Source organism: Psammomys obesus, unplaced genomic scaffold (assembly GCF_907164565.1).
Source record: "Psammomys obesus unplaced genomic scaffold, mPsaObe1.curated_primary_1811, whole genome shotgun sequence".
Lineage (NCBI taxonomy): Eukaryota > Metazoa > Chordata > Mammalia > Rodentia > Muridae > Psammomys > Psammomys obesus.
This window is the reverse complement of record NW_026585686.1, coordinates 1,625,729-1,653,072: the sequence shown is the minus strand read 5'-3', so window position 1 is coordinate 1,653,072 and position 27,344 is coordinate 1,625,729. Positions and strand designations below refer to the sequence as shown.

Genomic DNA, 27,344 nt, shown 5'->3' with positions numbered 1-27,344 from the left:
CACGGGTAGTGTTTGAAGTTATAGAAACATCGTTGTTATATTTGCATAGCATTTTACTTTCTCTTTTGGTTTTGGAGATGGGAAGAGCACTGTGCAGACCAGGCTGACTTCAGGCTTTTCTCCTTCAGCTTCTTCAGTGTTGGTTTTGCTTATATTTACCACTCCACCTTCAATGTGCACTTATATTTTTACATAGCTTTTACCTGTGTCACCCCCTTACTGGACATGAAATCATCTGTAGCTTATTCCATAGATTTCATACAGTATGGTTGTCCTTAAAATGTTATGAATAGACTTAATCATTAGATTTTCTTTTTTTGTGAAGATGGGAATAAGAAACTACTTATTTTATAGAAAAAAAAGTTTTAAATTATTTTTCACATTCACAGAATTGTATGGTACCTGAGTAATTTAAGATGATAAAATTCCACATTGCTAAAGCTCTAAGGTGTATTCAGCCAAAAATAAACATGACGAAGAAAGTAAAGAAGCTGGGAAATAAACTGGGCAAATAAGGCTTATTGAAGGAAAGCTGTGAAAAAGTACTAATTGAATAAAAAGTACAGGATTATGACAACAAAGTGCCTTTTGTCTGTATGGTACCAGGACCTTTGCACGTCTAGCTTCATTCTTAGTCTTTGTAGATAAAAAAGCTTTGCAAGATCAGTCAACACAATACAGAACAACCTTAAGTGTTACCCGGCGGCTAGATCTGTGTGACTTAGCTGGTAGAGTGCCAGCCTCACATAGAAGGCCCTTGCTTTCTCCCTCCATGAGTGTGAGCTGTGCGCTATGGGCTAGCTTAGCATTATGATAAAAAACAGAGTGAAGCATTTTATTTTTGAAATGTTCTCTGATGTATTTAGAAAGGATTTTTACATGGTTATTTGGATTTGGACTCTGGCAGTGCAGAGTCTAGTAAAGAATCAGTGCATTTGGGGTGCTTAATTAAGCAATAGGGGGTTACTAATCATGTAATGGTGTAAGTAAACGATTAGTACACCTAGGGCACAACTCAATCTCTTTTGAAGAATGTCACTTTGTGAGGGGACAGTTTTTGAGCATCTCAGCCAGGTATATCACTTCTTTAAAGTCTTAGACTGTAGAAATTTCAGAAATCAGTGAGATAACTTGAGTGTTGAGAAGACATAGGGGTTATTTGCTTTAAGATGTGGAGTTTAATTCTGAAAGGAGTAAAATGAATAAAGTTCCATTGCAGAAGATATTTATGTTTGTGTGGGTTTTCTTCTCTTTAATTATAGGAAGAAACTAATAAAGATTATAGTTTCCCAGCTGGTCTAGAAGATCATCATATACTGGCAGAGAATCCGTCCCCTAATACAAGTATCTCAGGGTTGGTTCCCAGTGAACTTACCCAGAGCAACACAAGCCTCGGGAGTAGCAGCAGCAGTGGAGATGTTGGAAAATTTCAGTGTCCAGCAGGTATGGGGAAAGATTGCTTTTTGTGGTTTGTTTTTTTCTTGTTTTACTTATTTATAGTGCTGAAGATTGAATTAGGGCCTACTCATGCTGTTCTGCCACTTAGCTACACTCTGTTTTAATTATGCCTATAACCCTTCACCCCCCCCCATGCTATTTTATCTGACTTTATATGATATTCAACTACTATTACCATGTGTTGTCAACTGAACCAATTAGGAAATCAATCTCAGTCTCTCCCTCTTCTTCCTTCCTTCCTTTCTCCCTCCTCTGAGACTGGATTTGTGGAATGGGAAAATTTGTGGATTTGGGGAAAAAAAAATTTTAAATCTTGTTCTTTGGATAAATCAGTGATTGAAATAGATTTTAAGAACCTCTGGGGATACAACTAATTTCAAAACAGAGAGAATTATTACCTCTGTTATTAAGGATAACTGTTATCTACTCTTTTTTTTCCTGATTCTTTGAGACAGAGTTTCATCACATGACACAGGCTTAGCCCTGATAATTCTTCTTTTCCCCCTTCCAAGTTCTGGTATACAGGTGTACACCTGTAATCATCTGAGTTGTCACTGAAAGAGTGTGTGATAAACAGTTATATGTCCTTTGCCTACATTTAATTACCTTATTAATTTTTATCAGTTTATATGTATATGCACACACAGATTTATATGGTAAGTTATCCGTAAATGCCAGATTTCATGGTACTTCCCTCCTTGATGCTTTAGTATATATTTCCAAAGCATTGAGAACATTTTCATACATTATGTGTTCTATTTCTTACTTCTCTTTAGGTGAAGTTCCATTTTCAAGAAATATTAAAGGGCAGGACTTTGAAAAATCAGACCACGGTTCTTCTCAGAATACCAGTATGTCTAGCATCTATCAGAATTGTGCAATGGAGGTAAAGATTTTATAGTTCTTGTATCTGTGGTAAAGAGGCTGTAAGCGTACTCTTATCTCATAATACCACCATGTGGATAATCAAAGGAGTGCTTAATATCTTTGAGGCAACAGACGGGTAGTTTTGTCTGTAATATAAAAGCTATTAACTTCAGTTGAAATCAATAAAATAACTAAATATTTTATTTTACTTGATTTCAGTAGAATAAACCATTCAGATCCATTTCCATTAGAGATTCTCAGTGTCCTACTTTCCCTATAGGTTTTGATGTCGAGTTGCTCACAGTGTAGAGCTTGTGGAGCTCTGGTTTACGATGAAGAAATCATGGCTGGATGGACAGCAGATGATTCAAATTTGAATACAACCTGCCCGTTCTGTAAAACCAACTTCTTGCCTCTTCTCAATGTAGAATTTAAAGACCTGAGAGGCTCTGCCAGGTTAGTATTGTTCCCTCAGAAAGTAAGTGCCCTGGAGACAGGACTTCTCAGAAAGGGCACAGCATTCACAGCGGGTGGCTAGCAAGTCCTCCTGTCTCTCTAGTGTACTGCTGTTTTACTTCATATGTGATTACCAAGAGTAGATTCTTGAAACTAAACTCTGTTTAGTGTGTGTGTGCTTGAGTGCATGAGTACATGAGCACATCTGTGTGCGTTGAGGGCAAAGAGAGTGTTGGATCCCGTGGTGCTAGAGTTACAGGCACTTGTTAGCTGCCCCACATGTGAGCAGGAACCAGACTCTATTTTGCAAGGGCAGAAGATGCTTTTAACCAAGCCATCTCTCTAGTCCCCAGCTTTGTGTTTTGACATCACTATGAAATGTTTAAAGGAGTGTGTCTGCCCATGTTTATGATTATGTGTCTATTCCTTCTCTGGGCTTTGGAAATTCTCAGCGAGATCTTGTCTAAGTCCTTAGATTTTATCTAGCTCCTGTTATTTTATGAATTCTTTTTTCCCTCCTGTGACTTGAAAAACTGAACATTTTTCTGACCACTTAGACTCCTTTATGGGGCTACTTTTGACATAGCAGCTGGTTTTTATCTGGATCAAGTGATCTCAGAAGAGATGAAGGAGAGAAGTGGAAAGACAGCCCTGTATAACATAATTTGGAAGTGATATCCCATCACTTCTGCTGTGTTCATATTTACCTGCTGAAACTAGGTACAAAGAAAAAGGAACTACTCATGAGGATTAATACCAAGAAGCAGCTATTGTTGGGGGTCGGTGGAAGGATATCTTGAGGCCACCTACCACAGATGTATGGGCCATGCAAAAACCAAGGAACCCCATAAATAATCAAATAATGTGTCCACTTTCTAGAGACTATAGGCGTAAGAGGAGTGAGCACAGCGTTCCTTACCAGGGACTTCATGTGGGCAGGATGAATGTGGACATTGTCACCCAGTGAAGTAAACAGCAAAACTGAAGTGCTGAATGGTTGCTTCTTGGCTTCACCTCAGTAGGACTGTTCAAAGTGGTTTTATCAGCATCATCTTCAACATTTCTGTTGGCTGGACCCTGACCAACATCTTCCACAAATAGTGAAAGAGACACCTTCTAAGACCCTGACCAATGAAAAGCTTGGATTTAGACAGGTTGAGAACAGTTGATCCCCAACTTTTCCTGGAAGTTCCTTGCTGTCTCTGCTGTTGTATTCTGCCAACTGGTTCACAGAAAGGATGCTGCTGCTCATTCCTCAGTACTGCTTTGCTACTACTCAAAGTGCTGTTGTCCAAGCTAGCTTAATTCCACAGGGCTTGTCTCTTTGGGATCAGGTACTAAGGAATGGGCTTGGAAGGGCTCTGCAGGCATTGAAAACTACTGGTGGGGAGAGCTATCATGTTTCTCCACAAAATCTTTAGTATCTGGAAAGTCTGAACAACCATCCATTTTGAAACTTGAAATGCAAGCTTCTCTGTGACCACCATGGCCAGCAGTTCTAAATAGTTGATGTTGATTCAAACTTTGAGACTCTGGCCCCAAGTAAAAGCACAGCCTAATTCAGTGAAAACTCTCTTGGTGATAAGTAACTCAGTCCTATATGAGCAATAAAATGTAAGATGTGACTACATCAAAACTCTGTAAAGTACATGTGACATCTTCCATAACAATGGGTTCCATAGATTGACAGGCTCACAATAATGGTCTAGGGGAAGATCTAGTGTGATCTCGGCCATACAGATAGTGCAGAGGTCACCAGGCTATTAACCACATCTGCTTCTAGCCTTCTGGGTGGAAAACAAGTTATACATCCCTCCCCTTGAAGGGACAGTCCTGTGTGCTTAATATTCCTGGTCCCCTAGTGTTTATTTGTGAACATAAGGATATCTGTACCTCCCACATTGCCCCCCCCCTTTTTTTTTTTTTTTAATTTTAAAGAGAAAATTGAGGCTGTAGTAGAGGCCAAGGTTGAAAGCATTGTTTGTATGGCTAGGGTAACTAATACAGGTTGGCATACAGAAGAGTAGCTAATAGGGGACCAAGGAAAGGGGAAGGCCATCTTAACCATAATGGCCATTCAAAGGTCACTTGAGAGATTTTATTTCCTTATGCAGGTCATTAATGTGACCATCCATAGTATGGGAGAAATGTGATGCATTTAAGTAGCACATGCCAGAAAAATTGTTGACGAGCTAGATTGTGCTTGAGCAACAGATAATCTAAAGTAGTTCTGTATTCTGCTTCTCAGTTCACCATCTCTTGATTGATTTCTGTTGTAAATTTTTGTTGTCGTTGTTTTAAGACAGGGTCTCTGTGTAGCCTGGGCTGTCCTGGCCTTGCTTTGTAGACCAGACTGGCCTTGAATTGACAGAGATCGGCTGCCTCTACCTTTCTGAGTGCTGGGGTTACAGGCGTACATAACTGCACCCAGATATTTGCTGTAAGTTTTTTAAGAGACTAGGAATAGGCGAGTCTCTTCTGATAGAAAAAGATTGTTCTTGTTGTCTGCTAAATATACCAAAATATTCTGAACTCGTGTGACTAAATATATGTAGTCTATGCTTCATGCAAATAACTTATTCCAAAGGGGAAAAAACAATCCATAGCATGGCAAAACAACATTATACTCTTTGCTATTACAGGTCTACCTTTTGTTCCCCCCTGACAAAAGGCATTTGGATTCTGCACTGACAAGCTGAGAATTAACATGTAATATAGCCAGTAAATATAACAGCATCGTTTGGGTCATTAGTATAGTGTCCTCCATATATGTATATATACGTGTATATACACCTATACACATATATTTGTCTCCCCGCTGTCTCAGCTTGATGAGTAAGGTTTGATGTCTCCCCAAGTCATTGGCTTACTCTTCTTGGGGCATCTTTTCTTGGTTTGTTGTCTACCTTCAGACACTTCATTTGTCCAGTGGTCTCTGGAATGCTGTCTAGGTTGGATGCATCAGAGCAGGAACCATCTGGGACTTCATTCATTTTCTGAAAAGCAACAAGCAGAATTTCATCCTGATACTAGAAGAACACTGGGACCTTTTCACTGATTAGTTTCTAGATCTTCCCATTTAATAGATACTTTTGCTTATATTTCCTTTAGGAAAAGAATACCTTGGCAGGAGAAGTATTACTCTTTAAAGTAAAAAAAAAAAAAAAAAATTAAAGTTAGCATAGCTAAATGTAGCATAGTATGTGGGTGTATATAGTCTGTTTTTACTTTAAAAATCTGCCGATTAAGTATTTGAGGTGGTATTCCACAACAACTTGATCCTGTAAGGGATTCCAATAACATAATTACAAGTTCATAAATTGCAAAATTCTTTAAACTTTTGGCTGGTATAAGCAGGACAATTACCAGTGTCTAGTGGTAATGGGAGTTCTAGAAAAGAAGAGGTATATAATAAATGATAATAGCATCTGAGATGGTTTCAACACGGTGAACAGAAGTATCAGTTAACTAGAAAAAATACCAACTGTTACATGAACATATTTTAAATGCCCATTCATCCGCTTTAAAGATGAGAAAAAATTAGAAAAATGGGGCTTCTGGGCTCAGCCCTCATAGAGTGAAGATTCTGTGAATTAGGCAAATGTAAATAAGGTCAAGGGACATAGCACTTTCTCCATGTAACAAGAAGCCATTCATGTTTGGGCAGCTTGTTTGACGGTTGTTTGTACATGTTTTGTTACCTTTAAGTTCTGGTTTCATTTGTATTTTGCTAAAGATAGTTCAAACAAAGCAAAACAAAACAAAAAACTAGAATCAACGTTTGACCTCCTTCAACCTCCATGGTGTAGAGAGCTGGTGTCCTTTGCCATAACTATGTATACATCTGTATCGGGATCTGCAGGTGCTGAAGGGCAAGCTTTAGCAACAACTGGAACAGCTACAAGCCTGGCTGATTCCCTGGGCTGAGAAAGCCACAGTTCTGCCTAGCTCACAATTAGTGCCTGAGTTCAAATTTTAGTATTTTAAAGTTTCAGTATTAATTCTTTGAGGAGAAATCATTACTTTTTGTATAATAGTGCATTAATTTTGTACCTTATGAGCTATGCTTTTGGAGTTTTTCTTTTTGAAGTCGTTCCACATGCATGGTTCAGATTTTCTCCCTGAATCTTCATCTCCTGCTTTTGTTGTCATTTGTAGTGGAATGGATTGAGGCCACATGCTGGGCCCAGTGGTTGACTGTTTTTTTTTTTTTTTTCTCCTCTGGCATTTAGGCCTTTACCTAGGACTCTCCTCTATGGATGACAATAGAAATCTAGCTTTTGTTTTCTCTATGTGGCAAGCCATTTATCCCAACTAGATTTTCTGTCCTTTGCTTGTAGATTTGTGGTGTCAGCTTTATCATGTGGCTCTCTGGTTGAGTATTCTTGTGTTTATTTTGTGAATCCATCATTACTTTTATTACTGGACCTTTGTGTAGCTGGTAGGTAAAGGAAGTTTCTTATTTGGGATTTGTTTTTAATTCCTGCTTATAGTTATTCTTTCCTGTAGACTTTTAGACCAACCTGGAATTCCCAGCCTTCATTGAGGTAGCAGTAGAGCTTACTGGGGGACAATTACTTTTTCAATGTTTTTGACTTAACCTGTGAACATGATGCATTTCTCATTATTTTCACAAATCTTTTATGACCTTTTTTACAGCTTTGAAATTTTCTTCAAATGTGCTTGTACTTTTATGTTGCTTTAATTTCATTCTTAAGTTATAGTGTTAGGAGTAACTAATTGGGTATAATGGAGGATTATTGATTTTCCTCCCTGCGTGTCATTATGGAAGATTTCAGACTTGAAAAAAACGTTTGAAGATTTGGAAGGGAAGGAAAGTGCTGGGGTTATGTTCTATTTCTGACACACCCTATGCCACTATGAAGAATTTTTCAAAAATAAATTCCTAATTGTCTTCCTCATATTCTCCATTTAACACTGTACTGTACCTGCTTTTATCATCTATCTGTCTATCTCTATTAGTCTCTTACACCTTTATTCACCTAAAAGTAAAAGCCAGGTATGGTGGCTGAAATTTCAGCACTTGGGAGGCTGAGGCAAAAGAGTTCCTGCAACTTTGAGGTCAGCCTGAGCTTGAGTGAGTTCCTGTCTTAACAAACGAGAATAAAAGGGCCAAAATGGCCTGGTGGGTAAAGGCACCTGCTACCACATGTTTGATCTCCAGGATCAAACACATGCATACACATATTAATAATAAGTAAAATTAAAAATTTTGAATCAAATAAAAGGCAAAGGTGTTAATGTATTTCTTGACTTGAATGTGAGCTATCATTAACTACAATCCAGCATTACATAAAATAAAATGGGCAAATTTAAAATATATCATTTGAAGAATAAATGTATACATTAGAGGAAATCAAACCCTCACAAAGAGAGTAAACATTATCATTACCTCAGATAATAGTGTTCCTTGCATGGCCCTATCCTCACCCAGTCCCTTCCCAGAGAAAGGAGGAAAGAAGATGAAAATAATAAGAGCACAACATGGAGGTGTTTAGAAGTCGCATTATTAGCAATTAAGATTAACATAGATTAGCACCTGAGATTATAGATTATAGTGCCCAGATCAACATTAAACATGATGCTGCTAGAGCCTGCCTGCTTCTCTACCTTATACTCTGTTTATTTTGGAGGGGTTTGAGATAGGATCTTGTTAGGTAGCACACGCTGAACTTAAACTCAAAGTCTTCTTCTCTTGGCCTCCAATTTCTCAGATTACAGGTTTGTCGTAGCATGACTCTACTAAATTTTTATTTAAAAGTTTGTTTTACATTTACTTCCTTTATATGTATGAGTATTTTATTGTCTGCACATATAGGCACCATGTGTCTGCCTGGTACCCAGGGAGCATTGGACTATCCTGGAACTGGAGTTTTATGGATAGTCGTAAGCTACCATGTGGGTTCTGGGAATCAAACTCAGGTCCTCTGCAGGAGCAAGTGCTCCTAAGGGCTGAGCCTCCTTGCCCTTCCCCCATCCCTCCTCACAGGGTCTTTCTGTGTAGCACTAGATGTCCTGGACCAGGCTGGCCTCAAACTCACACCCTGCTTCTGTCTCCCTGAGTGCCTTTTTTTTTTTTTTTTCTTAACTGAAGAAATACTTTGTTTTCCTTTTTCATCCTTTTCTTTGATAGTGTCAGAAGCCAGCACCTTAGCCCTCTTGTTTACAGATTTTAGGGTGGCAGAGTGGGAGTAGAGCAGCAATGAGGTCTGAGCAGGGAACACATCCGTCTGGAATTGCAACTAATGGCTCTTTTATTATAAAGCAGTGACTCTAAATAAGATTATTTGAGGACCTGGGGATGTAAACAAAAAGAGTTGGTCACACACACTTTTAGTCGTAGTACTTGGGAGGCAAAAGCAGGAAGATCTCTGTGACTTGCTGTTTCGGCGAGCCATGGCTATATATTAAGACCCTGTTTTAAAAATTATGTATTTTATATATGTACAGAAACAGGAGTGTGTGTGGAGGTCACAGGCTGACTTTCTCAAAGTTGCTTCTCCTTCCACTGTGGGTTCCAGGGATCCAGCTCAGGTCCTCAATCTTGCATGACAAGTGCATTTACTCACTGAGCTAACCTAGACTCAAGAATCTTTTTAAGCCTTTTTTTCTTTTCTGTTCCTTATTTAGTTTTTTCTTGAAACCAAGTACGTCTGGTGACAGTTTACAAAGTGGCAGTATTCCATCAGCAAATGAGCCCTCAGAACACAAACCTGTGTCCAGTTCAGCAGAACCTGACTTGATCAGCTTTATGGACTTGTCAAAACCCAGCCAGACCATAGCAGAAGAAGCAAGCTATACAGTTGAATCAAGGTACCACAGAGCGCATTGTATGGAATGTGGTCTTCCTGTGAACCGTCTGTAGCTAAGGACAGCCTGGCTGGGCTTGGTGGTGCGTGTCTGACTGAGAGGCAAGATTGCAAGTTCAAGGCCTGTCTGTACCACCCTGCCAGTGTATCATATGCTGTCTCTGTTTTTAGCTAAACCGTGGCCTGGTAGAAGTTAAATGCCTCTCAGCAGATCTGTACTTGCTTACATGGGCAAGTACCTCTTTGAGCATTTGCTTAATAAAGATGAAATAATGCTTGAATAAAGCAACTGAATAAGAACTTTTTTTAAAAACACATATTGTATCTTCCCACACCCCTCCAGTTAGCCTTCTGACTAGTGTTATGAAAATGCTTTGAAAATGTTTAATTATTTTATAGAAAGGAGGATGGCAGAGATTGAACGGCAGGTGTCAGGAGGCAAGTGCTCTACCATGGAACCACACTTTCAGCTCCACATTTAACAGATACAAGTTCCTTTTAGGGAATTCAGAATATTTAAATCCATTGTAGAAAATACTGTACCTCTCTAGGATTTAGATGTTTCTCATAACTTAACATTGTTTCCTTTTTTTTTAAGTGATGAAATAAAGAAAACTAGTGTTGATGTCCAAAGTGTGAAAATTTCATCTGTGCCTAAACGAAATGTATCTTTGACTCGAAGTCACAGTGTCGGAGGTCCTTTGCAGAATATTGACTTCTCCCAGCGACCATTTCATGGCATTTCAACTGTCAGTCTTCCAAATAGTCTGCAGGAAGATGTGGTATGTATTGTTGTAACCATACTGGACACTCTCGTAACATAGCTTCAACACATGTAATTTAATATGAAAAGTGATAGGTGCAAGTTTTTTGGTGGCTCACACCTGTATTTCCAGCACTCAAGGCCAAGACAGGAGGATGAAATTCAGCTTGTGCTACACAGTGAGTTTTAGGCCTGCCAGAACTACATAGCAGGACTGTTCTGTTGGGGAAGTGTCTCAGCCACTAATGTGCTCCTGCACAAGCTTGAAAATTCAGAAGTTCAGATCTCCTGCACCAAAAAGCCACGTGATGGTGCATGTCTAATAATCCAAACACCCTGTAGATGGAGACAGGAAGATCACTGGGCTTGCTCGTCAGCCCAGCTGAATCGGTGAGCTCCAGGTTCATCGAGAGACTCTGTCTCAAGGGTAAGGTAGAGAGTGATTGAGGGAGGTACCCAGTGTCAATGCCGCACAAACACATAGGAACATAGAAACTTGCCAGGGTTAGTGGCACATGCCCGTCCCATAAATCCATAAAGAAACCGAAAGCTTTTTAAACTTAAAACTTAACTTACTTGTGTGTATATATGTATGCATGTGTTTGTGTGTGTGCATGCATCGTACGTGCATGTGTATATTTGTGTATTTTGGCTTTTTGAGACATGGTCTTGCAGCTGGCTTCAACCTTGTGGGAATTCTCATGCCTCTATCTCCCAAGTTCTGGGATTACAGGCATGTGCCACTATACCCAGCTTAAACTTCTTAATATGGAAATTTTTTAAAATGTACAAGGTCTCACGATGTAGGCTAGGCTGACTTCAAACTCATAGAGATCCGCCTGCCTCTGCCTTCCAAGTAGTGTGTGGTACCTCTCCTGGCTTTGTTCAATAAATCTCATTTATGCAAATCTTTTTTACTTTTCCATTATTTTGAAGGCAATATCAAACAATGTATATGCCATGTGGTAACTATTTCAGCAGGTATCTGTAAAAGATGACTTTAACAAATATAATTATAATGTTATTATTATGCCCCAAACTAGATGATCATCAGGATAATCAGTCTTACTTCAGAGTTTTAATAATTAAAGTAGTGTCAGATATGTGTATGGAACGGGGTGTGGTTTTAGGCATCAAGATGAAGTCATGCCTTTCAGTTGGTACACTTTAGTCTTTAAATTGCAGGCTCCTTTCTTTTTCATTTCAGTAATTTGGATTACTGGATCTATTGTCCTTTGGGTACTAGAGGTTTCCACAATCCTGATTTGGTTGATTGCAACCTTACAAATTGGCATTTGAATATAGAAGGTTGGTTAGCTTCGGGGTTTTTTGTTGTTGTTTGTTTTGATTTTATTTTATTCTAATATTAACTTTATTATAAAAACTTGAAAATAAAAAAAAATATCAAAAACCAAAATTAACAAGACCCAAAGTCTGTACATCTTAATGAACTTTTATGCATTTGGAATAGCCATTTTGAAGTTGTGGGCCTTTGTGTTGGGTTTTACACTGTCACTTTTTTTTTTTAATGTTTCATTTTTTGAGACATCTCACTATATGGTCCTAACCGACCTTGAATTCAAATGTAGATCACATTGGCCTCAAACCTGGAGCAGTTCTTTCTCTGCCAGCCACCTCTTCTAGCTGGCAAAGAATATAAAAAAAAAAAAAATTATTCCATCTTTCAGAGTTGTGAAAAAATGCATTATTTTTTAGTCTTTTAAAACTATCTTCTACATTTATTTAAAGAGCCTATTGAAATATAGATTATTAACTTTTCCTGTAATGATTTTGCTAAAGCATAATCTAGTGGCTTTTTTCTTTTGTTCATAAGCATATTTTGCTACATATAATAATAGTCCTGAAATAACAGTTTTAACTGGATAGAGAAGCATAATCTCACTGCAGAGTACTGGCAAGCAAATAGAGTTAGGTAATGTCTACTTTTTATCTGTTTTTAAAGGACCATCTAGGAAAGAGACCCAATCCTCCTCCTGTGTCTGTGCCCTATTTAAGTCCTCTAGTGCTTCGGAAGGAACTTGAATCTTTGCTAGAAAATGAAGGCGATCAGGTCATTCATACATCCTCCTTCATCAATCAACATCCAATCATTTTCTGGAACCTGGTTTGGTATTTCAGGCGTTTGGACCTTCCTAGCAATTTGCCAGGACTTATCCTGACGTCTGAGCATTGTAATGAAGGTGTGCAGGTGAGAGTTGGGCTTCTGTACTGGCATCGCACTGCTACAGTTTGAGTGAGGCAGAACCTCAAGCTACTGAATGTACATAACGAGCTTTACAAACTAGTAGGTAAAACCTTGGGTGGGATGGTACAGTGTTTGGGATCTGAGAGCCTGCTGGTTTTGTTTGTTTTTCTTGTTTTTTTTTTTTATGATCTCCAGTTTTAAGGTTTTCTGGTCCAGGATGACTGACTTCTGTCTTCAGGCTCTCACAGTCACATCCCAGCCAGCAGTGAGGAGAAAATTGATAGCCAAGAGAGTATATTCTCGCTTAGAGTTCATGGAGTTGTACATCATGTTTCCACCTGTGTGTGTCCATATGGCCTGGATTTAGGTTGCTCTGGCTAGCTGTGCGGGTGGCTAGAAAAGGAAGTTTTATCATCAGCTGGTGTATTTTCTCCTAAAATATGCACAGCTATCTTATTGGAAAGGTCTTATCCATAATTTTGAGATAATATAATTAAAAGTTAGGGAAGTAATTAGTGTAAGGTAAATGCCTAATTAGTGATTACACTAATTAGTGATTACACTGATTAGTCTCCAGCTGCCTGCCACCCAAAGCCCTTACTGGGGTCTCTTTCTGCAGACAGGGAGCTGCCGGCCTTTCTCTGTTTTATAATTTCAAATATCCAGAGACACCAAGCCACAAACACATTTGGCACGTAACAGACTTTACTAAAGTATTATAAATTCTAGCTTGAATTGTTTATTTTAACAAGTAGTGAGTGAAAAAAGTTGCCTAGTAAAATAATAGACACTCTTATACCATGTCTTTCTAGACTTCAGCTGTCAGGATGATTTACCTCACCTGTGTCTTACCTTAGACTTTGTTGTAATGGTAATTGACCTCTCCTAGGCCTTTGTACCATTTATCAATGTATCCATCCAGTCTTTTAAGAAAACAAAATTTACGTGCCAGAAAATAACAAGGCAGTTTATCATCTGAAATTAATAAAAATGAAAACTTTTGTTCAGAATTTTGGGTCTAGAATTTTTTTTTAAACTTGTTATCTTATTACTGATAACATTTTACTTGGGAAACTAATTTTGTTAATCTCTTTTAGCTTCCTCTATCGTCTTTGTCCCAAGACAGCAAACTTGTATATATACAACTGTTATGGGATAATATCAACCTTCATCAGGAACCAGGAGAACCTCTGTATGTCTCTTGGAGGAACTTGAGTAAGTAAAAGAGAATTGAAGACACAGGGTTGGGCTTGGTGGCACATTCCTTAAATTCCAGGACTCGAGGCAGAGGCAGGTGGTTCTCTGTGACTTCTAAGCCATCCTGGTCTACATAGGACCCATTACATAGTTAGACCCCCCCCTCCCTTTTAAAAAAAGAATAGTGCCTTTAAAACAGTACTCAGGAGGCAGAGGCAGGTGGATCTCTGAGTTCAAGGCCAGCCTGTTCTACAGAGTAAGTTAAGTTCCAGGACAGCCAGGACTACACAGAGAAACTCTGTCTCAAAAAATCAAGTGACCAACTGAATGAATGAACAAAGTAATAAAGACAAAACAGTACTGGCAGGATGATTCAACAGGGAAGCAAGCCTGGCCAACAGAGTTTAGTCCTGGGACCTATATGGTGGAAGGAGAGACTGGCAAAAGTTGTCCCTCTGACCCCCAAACGTACATAGCCCCCACACATACATTTGTATATACATAGACACACAACAAATAAGTAAATATATATATATAGTGATCATCTTCACTTATGCTAACTTTGGCCTTAAGTCCTCTTTCTCAGATGTACATGTAGGCTGCTGATTTTTACTTTCATTGTGTGTGTGTTACTTTTTTTCTGTGTTTGGCATTTTGAGTAAAATAATGTCATGGAGGATTATTTTTATGATCATGTCTGTTTGGTTCTAAATGCCTCTCATGCTTGGATACCCATTTTCATACATTTTAGGAAGTACTCAGCAAGCAATTTGTCTGCTGAGCCAAATTGATAGCTTTATTTTATTTTATTTTTTTACCTTTTATTGGCATCTGAATATAACATTTCTTTAACCTGTCCCCTATATTTGATATTCTTTCTTCTTCTTGACCCTTGTCTGCTGACAAGATGCTTTCTCTTGTGTTTGTCATTTGACTGAGTTCATCTCTCTTATTGCTAGCTTTGTTTTTTTTTTTTAATCTCAGTTTTTCATCCTTGTTGACAAACTTCTCATCTGTATTGCTGACATTCTTATCTATGTCTTAAAATTATATCCTTTTACCAGGTGATGGTGGCACATGCCTTTAATCCCAGCACTCAGGAGGCAGAGGCAGGTTGGATCTCTTGAGTTTCAGGCCAGCTTACTCTACAGAGTGAGTTCCAGGACAGCCAAGGCTACACAGAAGACCCTGTCTTGAGAGAGAGAGAAAAAAAGATGAATAGTGAGATGGCTCAGTCTACAGGCACTTGCCTGAAAGCCTAACCACATGTGGTGGAGGGAGAGAACCAACTTCTGAAAGGTGTCCTCTAACCTCTCCATGTACGCTATGTCATGGGCATGCATGCATGTATGAACACACGTACAAATAATTTTTTTAAGATGGATTGTTTGGTTTAGTGATTGCATCTCAATGAGACTTGTTTTTGAGAAATCGAGGAGCTAGAGTGATGGTAGTTAACCTCAGTTAAGAGTGCTTGCTGCTCATTCAGAGGACTGGAGCTCAGTTCCCAGCACCTACATCAAGTGTGTTGTCAGACACCTCATGACAACCTGCAAATCCAGCTCCAGGGAATCAGACACCCTCTTCTCGGTACAAGGGCAGCTGTGCACAGAAATACATACATGCACATGTACACATCATGCACAAGAATAGTAAAAATTTTAAATTTGAGGATTCAAGAGTATAGGTAAAGTACTTCCCTAGTATAAGAAGACTTGAGTTAAATCCTTAGCACAGAAATTCCTTAGCTGTCTATGGTAGTGTATGCCCATAATTCAAGCACTCAGTTGAGACAAGAAGATAGATCACAAGTTCAAGGTTAGCCCAGACAACACTGCAAGCTCCTGGTCAATTTGGACTTGCACATCTAGACCATATCTCAAAATGGATGAATGAAGGAGTTGAACAAGTGGTAGAGTTGTTTATTTGTACTGTCCTCTGAAATCACTGCTGGCGTAAAGATCAAGTCTGAGATTAACCAGTAGGAAGGAGCTGGTGGCCTTAGAGAATTGTGCTGTTACTGAAGTTGAAAATGAAGAGTTACTGGTTTAGTTTGCAGCTGTGCTATTTAAGAAATTATTTTATAACAATTATTAGACATGAGGGTAGAGTAGGAGAATATTCCCATCTCCTGCTAATGTGGGTAACAGTGTGTAGTCCTAAATTATCAGCATCAAAGTATATTTTTCTTGCAGGCTAAGCATACACTTTGTAAATTTATGCATGTCTAATGTTAGCATATGAGTCAACTCCACTCCATTCACACTCTTTTAACTTTCTTAAGGCTGGAAAGATGGCTCAGAGTTTAAGAGGACTGGTTGTTCTTCCAAATGTCCTGAGTTCAATTCCCAGCAACCCTTCTTCTGGCCTGCTGGCTTACATGCAGGCAGAATACTGTATAAATAATAAATAAATAAATCTTAAAGTTATTTTCTCATGCTTATGTTTTAGATATTACATTGTATATTATGTACATATGATTTTTCTTTTTGTTTTTTGTGGTTTTGGTATTTTGAGACAGGGTTTTTCTGTGTAGCCTGGTTGTCCTGAAACTCCCTCTGTAAACCAGGCTGGCCTTGACCTCAGAGATCTACTTGCCTCTGCCTCCCGAGTTCTGGGAGGAAAGGCATGTGCCACCACCACCCACCTATGATTTTTATTTTCTAATAAAAATTTAACTATGAACTGGACAGTTCTTAAGCAGTTTCTTCCTCATTGGTATATTCACTTCTGGTATATTCACTTTTAGTAAAGGTTGCTCCACTACAGAATATAGTGTATCATACCCCAGCCTCAGGAAAGAAGCTGTAAGTTGGAGAAAAGGGAAGATGGTTATCCTATTTAAAGAGAGCAGAGAATGTTTTAGTAAGCACATTATCACATAATTTTACTGGCAAGTGAAAGGTGATATTGAATAGACAACTAGAGCTGACACAACTCTGGAAACCTTGTTACTTGTTGAGAAACTTGCTTTTCATGTGTTGTTCTTTAGATTCGGAGAAGAAACTGTCGCTTTTATCAGAGGAGCAGCAGGCAGCCAACGCTTTAGTTGAGACTATCAGGCAGAGTATTCAGCAGAATGATGTTCTTAAGCCCATCAACCTGCTTTCCCAACTCATGAAACCAGATGTGAAAAGACAAAGGTAATGGTCTTTATATGCTTTTCTTTACACCACTCGATTTAGCATTTTATGGTGTATGGGTTTTTTAAACTTTTTATTAATTCTTTGTGAAATTTCACATCACACACCGCAATCTTTCTCTTCTCTCAGTCTCTTCATACCTACCCTCTGCCCTTGCAACCTTCCTGCTGAAAGAAAAAAACAAACAAACAAAAAAAAACAAAACAAAATTCATAGAAGTGTGTCCCACAGTATACCCTTTTGTCCACACTTCCTTATTGGCAAAATGTTCATTGCCGTGAGTCATTGGTCTGGTTTAAGGCTCTGTCTCCTGTTACATTTTCAATGCTGGATATCCTCTCAGATATCCTGCTGTTGCCCTGTGTCATGGAGCTCCTTTAGCTTTGGATCTGCTGGACCGGCCCCTCATAGGGTCCAGCAGTTCATAGATGGGGTAGATATTGTAGTGGGCCAACTCAAAGCCCTGTATTTGGGCCTGTATAATATTTGAGCTGGTCAGCCTGCCAATTTCCTGTACCCCAGCTCACCCAATGCCACAGCAAGCAAGGGGCAGAGCCAACCTTCTGGCTCTCATGCCCTCAAACCAGCTCACTTGTACCCAGACCAGTAGATACAGCTCCTTTGTGCTGCCCGGGGCCTGCTCTCCCAAGTGCTGCAGCTGGTGAGTGGCAGGGCCAGTTCTCCTGCCTATCGTGTGGCAAGGGGTGAGAGGGAAGCATCTCTCTTCTCTCACCCATGCCACCACACAGCATACAAGTGGTGGGGCTAGCTCTCCTACACTCATGCCCTTAGGGTGGGCTCACCTGCAACCTCCACAACCAAGGCCAGCTCCGCTGTGCTTTTTGGGTGAGGTGTGGGCCTCTCCTGTGTACTGCAGCTGGTGAGGGCTGGGCCTAGCTCTGCATAGCCCTCAGATGTCAGCATGGCCCCAGGTGGCAGTGAGACCGGGGACATCTGCCTGGCCTCTGATGGTCACAGTCCCCACCTGCAGCCCCTGTTGCAGGACCATGGTTCCAGACGTGGCCTTTGGTGGCAGCGTAGCCCACGAGTTCACCATGGTCTTAAGTGGCATCGCCCAGCTACTCACATCCGGATGTTCCTCACTACCCTCAAGTCTCCAGTTCCTCCTCTCTTCATTATGCCCACATTCTTCTGTTTCTCTTTCTCTCTCCACCACTTAACTTGCTCCTCTTAGTGGTGCCAGGTGCCTCTGGGTATCTAGGGTCATCTCAGGAATGCTATGCCTCACCCTTGCCGTGTGGCACTGGGCAGGGTTTGTCACTGGCTTGCTTTGCCCACCCTGGCCATGTGAACATGTATTTTAATTTAAATACCTCTGATTGTAAAAGAAATGAGTGTAATTCAAATATATGCATTCATGTCTGACCACAAGTGTACAACGAGTCACAGAGTTTAAGTTAAACCTTAGCAAGATGAGTTCTTGATGATGAAGGTGTTATGGTCTGTTTTGGAAATGTTTCTCTTCTTCACTGGAGATCTATGAATTTCTAAACTTGGATAAGTACGGCTTGTGCCTTCCCATGATGACCACACAGTTTTTTCCTGTTAGATAAAAGGATTATGAGATTATAAGTAGAATGGGTTTAGGAAAGAGCTAGAAATGGTGAAGAACTCAGATGTGAGTCTCTCCTTCTGGTGCCTGATCCTTTTGTTGGGATCTCTGCATGTTCCCATCTTGACTAAGTGAATTTTGCTGTAGAAGCTTTGGAAAGGGGGGTACAGTTATGTCAAGCATTATGAATATTCTCAAAGTCCTATCTTCTCTTTTTTTTTTTTTTTTTTCCTTGAGACAAGGTCTCCCCCATGTAGCCTTGGCTGGCCTGGAACTCAGTATGTAGGCCATGTTGGCCTTGAACTCACTGTGCACTGCCGGGTGTACTGGTTCATATCTGTAACCTCAGCACTTAGGCCATAACAGGAAGATGGCCAAGAGTTTTATCTGCTATTTGCTTATGTTTTTGTTTGTTTATTTGTTTGTTTTGTGGGAATGTTTTCAGAGTATTTTTCTTTCTTTTTTGAATAGGAGTTTATACAGAGAAATCCTTTTCTTATCATTAGTGTCTCTTGGAAGAGAAAACATTGATATTGGTAAGTTGATTAATGAGGCATTATTAAGTTTTTAGTTTTATTTTCTTTTTTGTTTTAAAGATTTGTTTATTATGTATACAGTGCTCTCCCTGCATGTAATGCATGCCTGCACAGCAGAAAAGGCCACCAGATCTCATTATAGGTAGTTATGAGCTGCCATGTGGTTGCTGGGACTTGAACTAGGACCTCTGGAAGAGCAGCCAGTGCTCTTAACCTCTGCGCCATCTCTCTGGCCCCTAATTTTATTTTCTAAGTTGAAGGGGTTTTGTTGTTGTTTTTAAATGAAGCTGGTGGAAGTATTAGATCACTTGCCTAGCATAGAACCTGCAGGGGAGAGGGGGAGGGAGAAAGGATGTAGTTGGCATGAGAAAATAGCTGCCTTTATAAAGGTTGCAAGGTCGCTCCTGCGTGCCATGGCTTCTGCCCCATCTCAGACTGTCCCTGCTAAAATAAAGCCAGCCTTTAAAAACAAAAACAGAACAGTTTACTGCCTTTAGCTGGGCCTGGTGCACATACCTGTATTCTTAGCACCTTGGGCTAAGGTTGGAGGGCAGTGTGAGCTATATACTAGTAAGACTGTCTTAAAACAAATCAGCAGGTGAGGGGGCTCAGTGAGGAAAGGCCACCTGCCACCAGACCTGAAGATAACCCACAGAATAAAAGGAGAAATCTGAGTCCCTCAAATTGTCCTCTGACCTCCAAACATATGCTGTGGCATGTATTCCCTACCTCACCTCACCCCAAAAATTCCAATTTAAAAAGATACTAAATAACTACAGGCAGTGCAGTCTGTGTTACATGACTCAGTATGTTTTCTTTAAGTGCATAGCTTTTGTTTCAACAACAGATTACAACTGCAGCTTTGAAAATGTCTTTCAGAGGCTTTTGACAATGAATATGGACTTGCATACAGAAGTCTGTCTTCAGAGATTCTTGAAAAGTTACAGAAAATCGACGCCCCCCCAAGTGTCAGTGTGGAGTGGTGCAGGAAATGTTTCGGAGCACCTCTCATTTAAATAACCTTGCTAGCGTGTTGGGAGACTAGATCCTGTCTGGAAACTTCCTGTGTTTTTCCCAGATCATAACCTGGTGAAAGCTGAAATATCACTCTTGGGTAGAATACAGATGAACTGTAATTCATGCTGAGTCATCTCAGAATGTAAAATACCACTCAGTTCCCTGAGGTTTACTCATATTGAAGATTTTTAGTTCCTGACCTATTTTTCTGCCTCGCTGAAAACAAAACAAAAAACTATTTTTGCATTTCACAGTATGTATGTAAGCAATTGTCAACTTTCTAGATATTTACTTTTAATGAAGCTGTCCAGCTGAAGAATGGCAAATTAAATTTGCCGCACCCAAAAACAAATGAACTATTTCAGTAACTGTATGATTGTGTGTGTGGGACTATGTAGTCATATGTGTATAAGTGTCTATTTATTAAAATACTGAGATTGCATGTTGCAATAGTTTTCTGAAGGAGGCCTCATTGCTCAGTAAATGACCACTACACTTGTTTGTAGTCAGCAGTTCCCAAAGCATCTAAGTCTTAAATGCCTTCCCTGTGACTTAAAATTTTGTATCTTCATCTTTTAAATTATGTAATATCTTGCTTAATAGGTTGTATTTTGGATATCCAGGTGCTGCTTTCCATCTTCTTCCAATACCAAGTTAATCTCCAATGCTCTCATTGGAACCAATAAGTAAAATTAAATTAAATTCTGTAAACCAGATTTATCCAGAACATCCTTAAAATGCTATTGTATAGTCTTTGACCCTGAAGTCTTTACTCAGGCAGGCCATTTCCACCTGTTGTTATTACTTTTTATAATACTCGTTTCATGGGAAGCAGAGACAGGAGGAGCTCAAGTTCAAGGCCAGCCTGAACAACTTTTAGTGAGCCCGTCTCAAAAAGTTGAAAGATCTGGGAATGTAGCTCAGTGGTAGAGCACTTGCCTAGCATACACAAGGCCCTAGGTTCAGTTCCTAGTACCACAAAAATAAATAAAACCTGTGGGGTGGAGAATTTGCACTGCACATAAAAGTTTTATTCTTGTACAATGTTTTGATTTATATGCTTGTGAATAAGTGTGTATTTGTAAATATTGGGTTTTTTTTTTTTTAGATTGAATCAATTAAGTCTTAAAACCTTAAAGCTTATTGAGCTCATTGACAGTAGGTTTAAGAAAATCATGACCTCACATGCCCCACGTTGACATAAATTGTGCTTTCTGTTTAAAACATCCATTTAAGAACAGCAAATTTGCCTTAGCTGTCTGCATGGTTTAGAAAACCAGTGGTTATGTGTGCACTTACTGTAATAGTGCAGATGACTAAACCAGCTGACACAAGAACTTACCTCAGTATGGTATACATTAACAGCACAAATTTCTTCTACATGGTGGGAACTTCTAAAAATTATGTATCAGCATTTCAATGTTAAAGGTTGTTAATTTGACTTTGCAGAATTTTAGTCGGAATTTGTTAAGTGAAAAGCTTTATCAGAAATTTTATAGTCTTTATTACATTCAAATTGGATCTTTTACAGTTTCAAATATATATTTTTACATCTTATACCTTAACATTTATTGACCCAACAAATTTTGAAATTATCTTAAATATATAAAGTTAAATAAAAAGGAAAATCTCAAATTTGGTGTGTCTGTTGCCTTTCTAAAGCTGCTGTAAAACTTATGATAGTTCTGTGCTTAAAATAGGAAGTTGGACCTTTTGCTCTCTTCTTAGAAACTTCAGTCTTTGCTACCATTTGGATTCATGGGAACAGTTTCTGTGTTCATTGTTTTTGTTTGAGAATTTCTCTGGGTATCCCTAGCTGTCCTGGATAGAACTTGCTCTGTAAACCAGGCTGACCTTGAGCTCAGAGATTCATCCGCCTCTGTCTCTGCCCGGCTTTGTTCAACTTTTTAAATGCTTTCTCCAGCACGTTTTCAGAGAAGTACCAATCAGTTATAGGGCAGTCCACGCTTAGTGGCTTACTTCAATCCCATAATCTGAGTTGAGGATCTAGAGTTTGAGGTCAGCCTGGGAGACCTTAAAAAAATGTCGGGCTGGAGAGATGGCTCAGCTGTTAATAGCACTGGCTACTTTTCTGGGTTCAGTTAACTCCCAGCAGCCACATGGCAGCTCACAACTGTCTGTAACTCCACTTCCACACACATACACGCAGGCTGAATACCAGTGTATATAAAAGTAGGAAAAACAAATCCTTAAAAAAAAGTCCTGGAACCTTTGGAAAACTTTTAAAATACTTAGATCTACTCTTAGTAACTTCCAAAATTAAATTTTGCTTAACAAAATCTTAGTTTTGATACTGTGGTTTACCTCAGATTTTTACGCTGATGCCAGCAATGTACATGGTCAGTGACTTACATGAAGATGAAGGTAAATTCACAGATAACCAAGTAGCTCCTCGTGATGCACGGCTTCTTGAGTGCTAGGGCTGCAGGCTGGTGTCACATACCTGGCTTAGTTTAAGGTTGTACTTCCCCTAGTGATCAAGCATCCAGTCATGTCTGAAATGCCGTGATCTTAACCAAGCAGGCAAACCTCATGTTTTGTTACTGTGTCCCTACAATTAGAAAGCAGTTAGAGTTACAGTTAGAGTCAGCCAGGTGATCTCTGGGTCACACATGAGAGCTTACCTCAAGGCAGAGTATCCCTGTTTGGGACTGTCCCTTTTTAGAGGCAGCAGAGGCTGTAAGCTGAAAACGATAGTCCTGGAACTCATTGGATTCCCCAGCCTGTCACCTGCTGCCATAAGCAGCTGGCATTGACAGTATTGGCTTTATGTGGGAGTTGGCTGTAGAATCTCGGTCCTGTTTAGCAAAATCAGTCTGCATTGTACCCAGAACGCAAGTGACCACAACATAAGTCATGCTTTGGGCTTTATTCTACTTGTTTTCTAAGGAAAGAGCTTATATTGTTTACTTTGAACCTAACTTACCTTAAGAACCTGTTCTTCCCAGTCGTGATGACTGGCAGAAACTAGCCTGGTCTACATAGTGCCAGGACAGCCAGATCTTGCCTTAGAAAAACCCTGTTCTATTCAGTCAGTTGGGCATGTTGGCACCTCCAATCCCACTCAGGGGGGGGGGGGGGGGGCTGAAGCAGAACTTACCACAGAAAGTGAGTCACATCGTGTAAAGATGAAGCCTAGACAAGAGTTAAGGTGTGGTTAGCTCCAGCCTGAGGACAGGATATGAAGCAGCTACAGGTAAGATGTAAAGTCATAGACCCAAAGTTCATGTAGCTTCCACAGTCAGGATGTGCTTGAATACTGATCAGCATTAAGTTGGACTTGATGCTCTCAGCGGCATCAGTTAAATCTTGACATGAAACAGAATAGTTAGGAGCTACCAAAGACAACTAGTGGCAGTGACCCAATTTACCTAGCATGTTTAACAGAGGGGTGTTGAGATCCATAAGCAGGCATCTCTACGGCCAGCCCCAAGGGACCTGACAAACCAGATAACAGGCATCTTGAAGCCACTTACGGACCACCTGAAGCCACCTGCGCATGCTCTGGGTCACCTTATAAGAGAACTCGAAGCCCCTCCTCTCTCTCTCCTGCCTTGCCCAGAGATGGTCTCCGTGACCCCTTCCCCTTTCCTTTTCCCCTTCCCCCTTCCCTTAAATCTCCCCATGGCACCAGTCATGTGGTGTGATTTGTGAACCCACCGTATAACTTTGCTGCACAATCCTAACATTGCTACGCTTGGCTGGGAATAGGTGCCTCCAGCAGCCACGCTGTGTGGTGGTTGCTTTTTGGCGATGGCACTCCACCGGAGCTGCTGGAAACCTCTTGCATTCCAAATCTGTCTTCAACCCACTTTCCGGCAACTAGATAGCTATCTGCTGCATTCAACACCAGCTGGATTGGTGGGTTTCCCTCATCGGTTGACATGTTTCTCTGAGTAAGGGAAAATTGACCATCAAGCATCCGGCAACTTCCCACTACCCTTTGAGGCAGAGGTACCCCCAACTACGGTCTTCACTGGCTACGGTTGACCCTTTTTGCTGACCTCCATTTAGGGCTTCCTTTTTCCCTTGGGCGAGATTTTTTTTTTCCCTCAATGTGTACAGTTTTTCCCCCTCATGCTCGCCTACAAAAATCCTAGCACTAGGTAAACTGTGTCTCCTACGGGCAGCCATGCCCCTGGTCTTTGGCCAGCACTGATGAGTTGTTGGATCAGTTAGGACCACTCTACTGGGTCAAACCTTGATCTTGGGATGCCTTGACAGGTCACTGATTCCTACCTTCCCAATGGGAACTGCCCATTTGTCTGTTTCTCCATCGTCCCCACTGGAATGTCTTCTGGAGAATTTTAAAACCCTATGCATGGAGCCTGAGTTAAAGGCCTCTTAAGTTCATACGCCTGTATAATAAAACTTGGCCTACATATTCCTTAGATAATGGTTCAAATTGGCCGATTAACAGCACATTAAATCCCAATATTTTATGGGATCTTTTTACTGTCAGCGATCTGGTAAATGGAAGGAAATATCTTATGTTCAAGCTTTCTTCTCTGCTCTAAACCTCTCTACTCTTCCTGTTCTCCTACCCAAGTTATAAAGTCTCAACCTCAAGAGTTCTCTACCTTTGGCCCTGCGGATGAACCTCCACCTCATCGTTCACAACCCCTGGCTTCTTCCCAACGTTTGCCATCTTCCCCCTCCTTTGCTTTCTCCTCTTCCTCTTCGGCTTTTCCCGAACCCTCACTTCCCTCCCCAGCAACAGGCTGTCCTAGTCATCCTACTTTGGCACCCACTTTCACCCCACCAGCAGCTATTAGCCCCCCTGCTACCTGCTCTTACTCCATAGTGAAGCCCCCTTCTTCTATTAAGCATAAACCAGCCTCAATTCTTCCCTTGCAGAAGGTGGTCGGTGTAGATGGCTTAGTTAAGGTGCATGTTCCCTTCTCATTAACTGAACTTTCTCAAGTAGAAAAGAGACCACGATCCTATACCTCTAATCCTTCTACTTTCATTAAAGAATTTGAATATCTCACCCAATCTTATAGTCTCACCTTCCATGATATATATATATATATATATATATATATATATATATATATATATATAATCATATATATATATATATATGATTCTTACCAATAACCTATTACCTGAGGAGCACAGGCGAGTTTGGGAACGGGCTAGAACGCATGCAGATGAGGTTCACTAAACAAATGGCAACACATCTGGTCTGGGGCTGAGGTGGTGCCCGACCAGGATCCACAATGGGATAATAATACCCTGGAAGGCATTTTAGCTAGAGATCAGTTCACGACCTGCCTCCTGGCTGGTCTCCACAAGGCTGCTCTTAAGCCAGTTAATTTTGAAAAGTTCCAGGAGGTCATTCAGGACAAGAATGAAAACCCCGTCTCAATTCCTAGAGCTCCTTACAAAGGCCCTCTTACAGCACACTAATCTAGACCCTGAAAGTACAGAGGGCAGGCAACTTCTGATGACCTATTTTTTTCTCCCAGAGTTGCCCTGACATCAGGGCTAAGCTAAAATGCTTAGAGAGAGGACCTCTGACTCCACAGGCAAAAGTCTTAGTGTTGTACCATGGGAGAGATGAGAAAGCCCACAAGCAAAAATAACAACTGCTGGCCAAGGCCATCCGACCGGCCTCAGCCACTACCCAGGCTCCCTTGCCTCCTAGGAGAGGCACCGGGTCCCTGTTTCAAATGTGGTCAAAAAGGTCACTGGGCCCAGTTTTGTCCTAACCCCTGCAAGGCACCAGGGCCATGTCAGAATGCCAGCAAGAGGGACATTGGGGTGTTGACTGCAACCATTTCTCCCACGATATGGGGGCATCACTCCCAGATCACCCTCCGGCCGATATCCTAGGCTTTGCTATGGACAACTAAAGGTGCCCAGTTCCCTTGACCCGACCTCTGCCATCACCTTCCTTGTGGACCCCGGAGCCACGTACTCAGCCCTGACGGAATACTGGGGATCAGTCTCTCCCTGTAGTTCCTCTATTGTCTGGGTAGGGGAACTGCCTTGCTGGAATCTACTACTTAATCGTATTTTCAGCGGTGTTCCTTTGACTCATTCCTTTTTAGTGATGCCAACCTGTCCAGTTCCCTGGACTTTGTAGGAGCCTCAATCTTTATTCCACCCATTCGCCTAACCCCAAGCTCGCCAGCGTCCTCTCTCCTCCTCCTAGCTACTCCATCTACCAGTTGGGACATGTCGCTTCCTTTACCTGCCTCTCAAATGGATCCTCAAGTCTGGGATATCCAAAACCCCTCGGTGCCTAGGCACCATTCTCCTGTGTTCATTCAGCTACAGGATCCCACCCAGTATATCACCCAACCTTAATACCCACTTCCTCTCAAAAGCCTCAGGGGATTTAAGCCTATTATCGCTGAGCTTCTAAGAAAAAAATTCCTTCTCCCACTTCCTCTCCTTTTAACACCCCTATACTTGAAGTTACAAAGCCCAATGGAACCTATTGCCTGGTTCAAGACCTCCGGCTTCTCAGTTCTGCAGTTGGCCCCCTCCACCCTGTAGTAGCTAACCCCTATACTCTCCTCTCCACTATCCCCTCTGGTACCTCCCATTTCTCAGTTCTGGATCTCAAGGATGCATTTTTCTCTATTCCCTTAGACACCCAGTCACAAAATATCTTTGCCTTCACCTGGGCTGACCCTGACACTTTGTTTCTACTCAGCTTACCTGGACTGTCCTGCCCCAGGGATTCCGGGACAGCCCACACATTTGGCCAGGCCCTAGCCTCTGCTCTACTGTCCTTACCTCTCTCTAAATCTAAACTTATACAGTATATAGATGACCTTCTCTTCAGCCCATCCCTACGAGTTAACCAAACTAACATCTCTGCTCTTCTAAATTTCCTATCCAGCAGGGGCTATCAGGTTTCATCCTCTAAGGTCCAGTTGTCCTTCTCCGAGGTCACTTATCTGGGACTAACAATAACCCCAACCCACAGGGCATCACCCTAGATAGAAAAGACCTAATACAATCTCTGTCAGTTCCCTCTACCAAAGAAGAAATTTTATCATTTCTGGGAATGGCTGGTTTCTTGCAGTCCTGGGTCCCTTCCTTTTCCCTTCTTGCCTGTCCCTAATATGAGGCACTTAGGCCCTTTGCATGAATCCCTTCTTAAGCCCATTATGAAGCCCTTTTGGAGGCTCTCTTCTTGAGGCCCCAGCCCTACATCTTCCAGACTTAACCCGTCCCTCCTCCCTCTATGTAACAGGAAAAGAGGCGTATGCCCTTGGAGCCCTGGGCCACCAACTGGGACCCTCCTTTGCACCTGTAGC

General features: G+C 40.9%; 1 protein-coding gene across 2 annotated transcripts in view; it reads left to right on the top strand.

The window, feature by feature from the left end:
* Dennd4c (DENN domain containing 4C) overlaps positions 1-21,655 on the top strand; it is a 100,613-nt gene extending 78,958 nt beyond the window's left edge. The window contains exons 23-32 of one of the 2 annotated variants that reach the window (XM_055629605.1): positions 1,263-1,443; positions 2,235-2,344; positions 2,606-2,781; positions 9,433-9,615; positions 10,210-10,393; positions 12,338-12,583; positions 13,678-13,795; positions 16,770-16,920; positions 18,965-19,029; positions 19,909-21,655. In XM_055629605.1, the coding sequence (XP_055485580.1) occupies positions 1,263-1,443; positions 2,235-2,344; positions 2,606-2,781; positions 9,433-9,615; positions 10,210-10,393; positions 12,338-12,583; positions 13,678-13,795; positions 16,770-16,920; positions 18,965-19,029; positions 19,909-20,045 (1,551 nt within the window). In that variant the 3' untranslated portion in view covers positions 20,046-21,655. The remainder of the gene's footprint in view (positions 1-1,262; positions 1,444-2,234; positions 2,345-2,605; positions 2,782-9,432; positions 9,616-10,209; positions 10,394-12,337; positions 12,584-13,677; positions 13,796-16,769; positions 16,921-18,964; positions 19,030-19,908) is intronic. The other variant, XM_055629595.1, reaches the window with a different exon arrangement.
* The last annotated feature ends 5,689 nt before the right edge of the window (positions 21,656-27,344 follow it).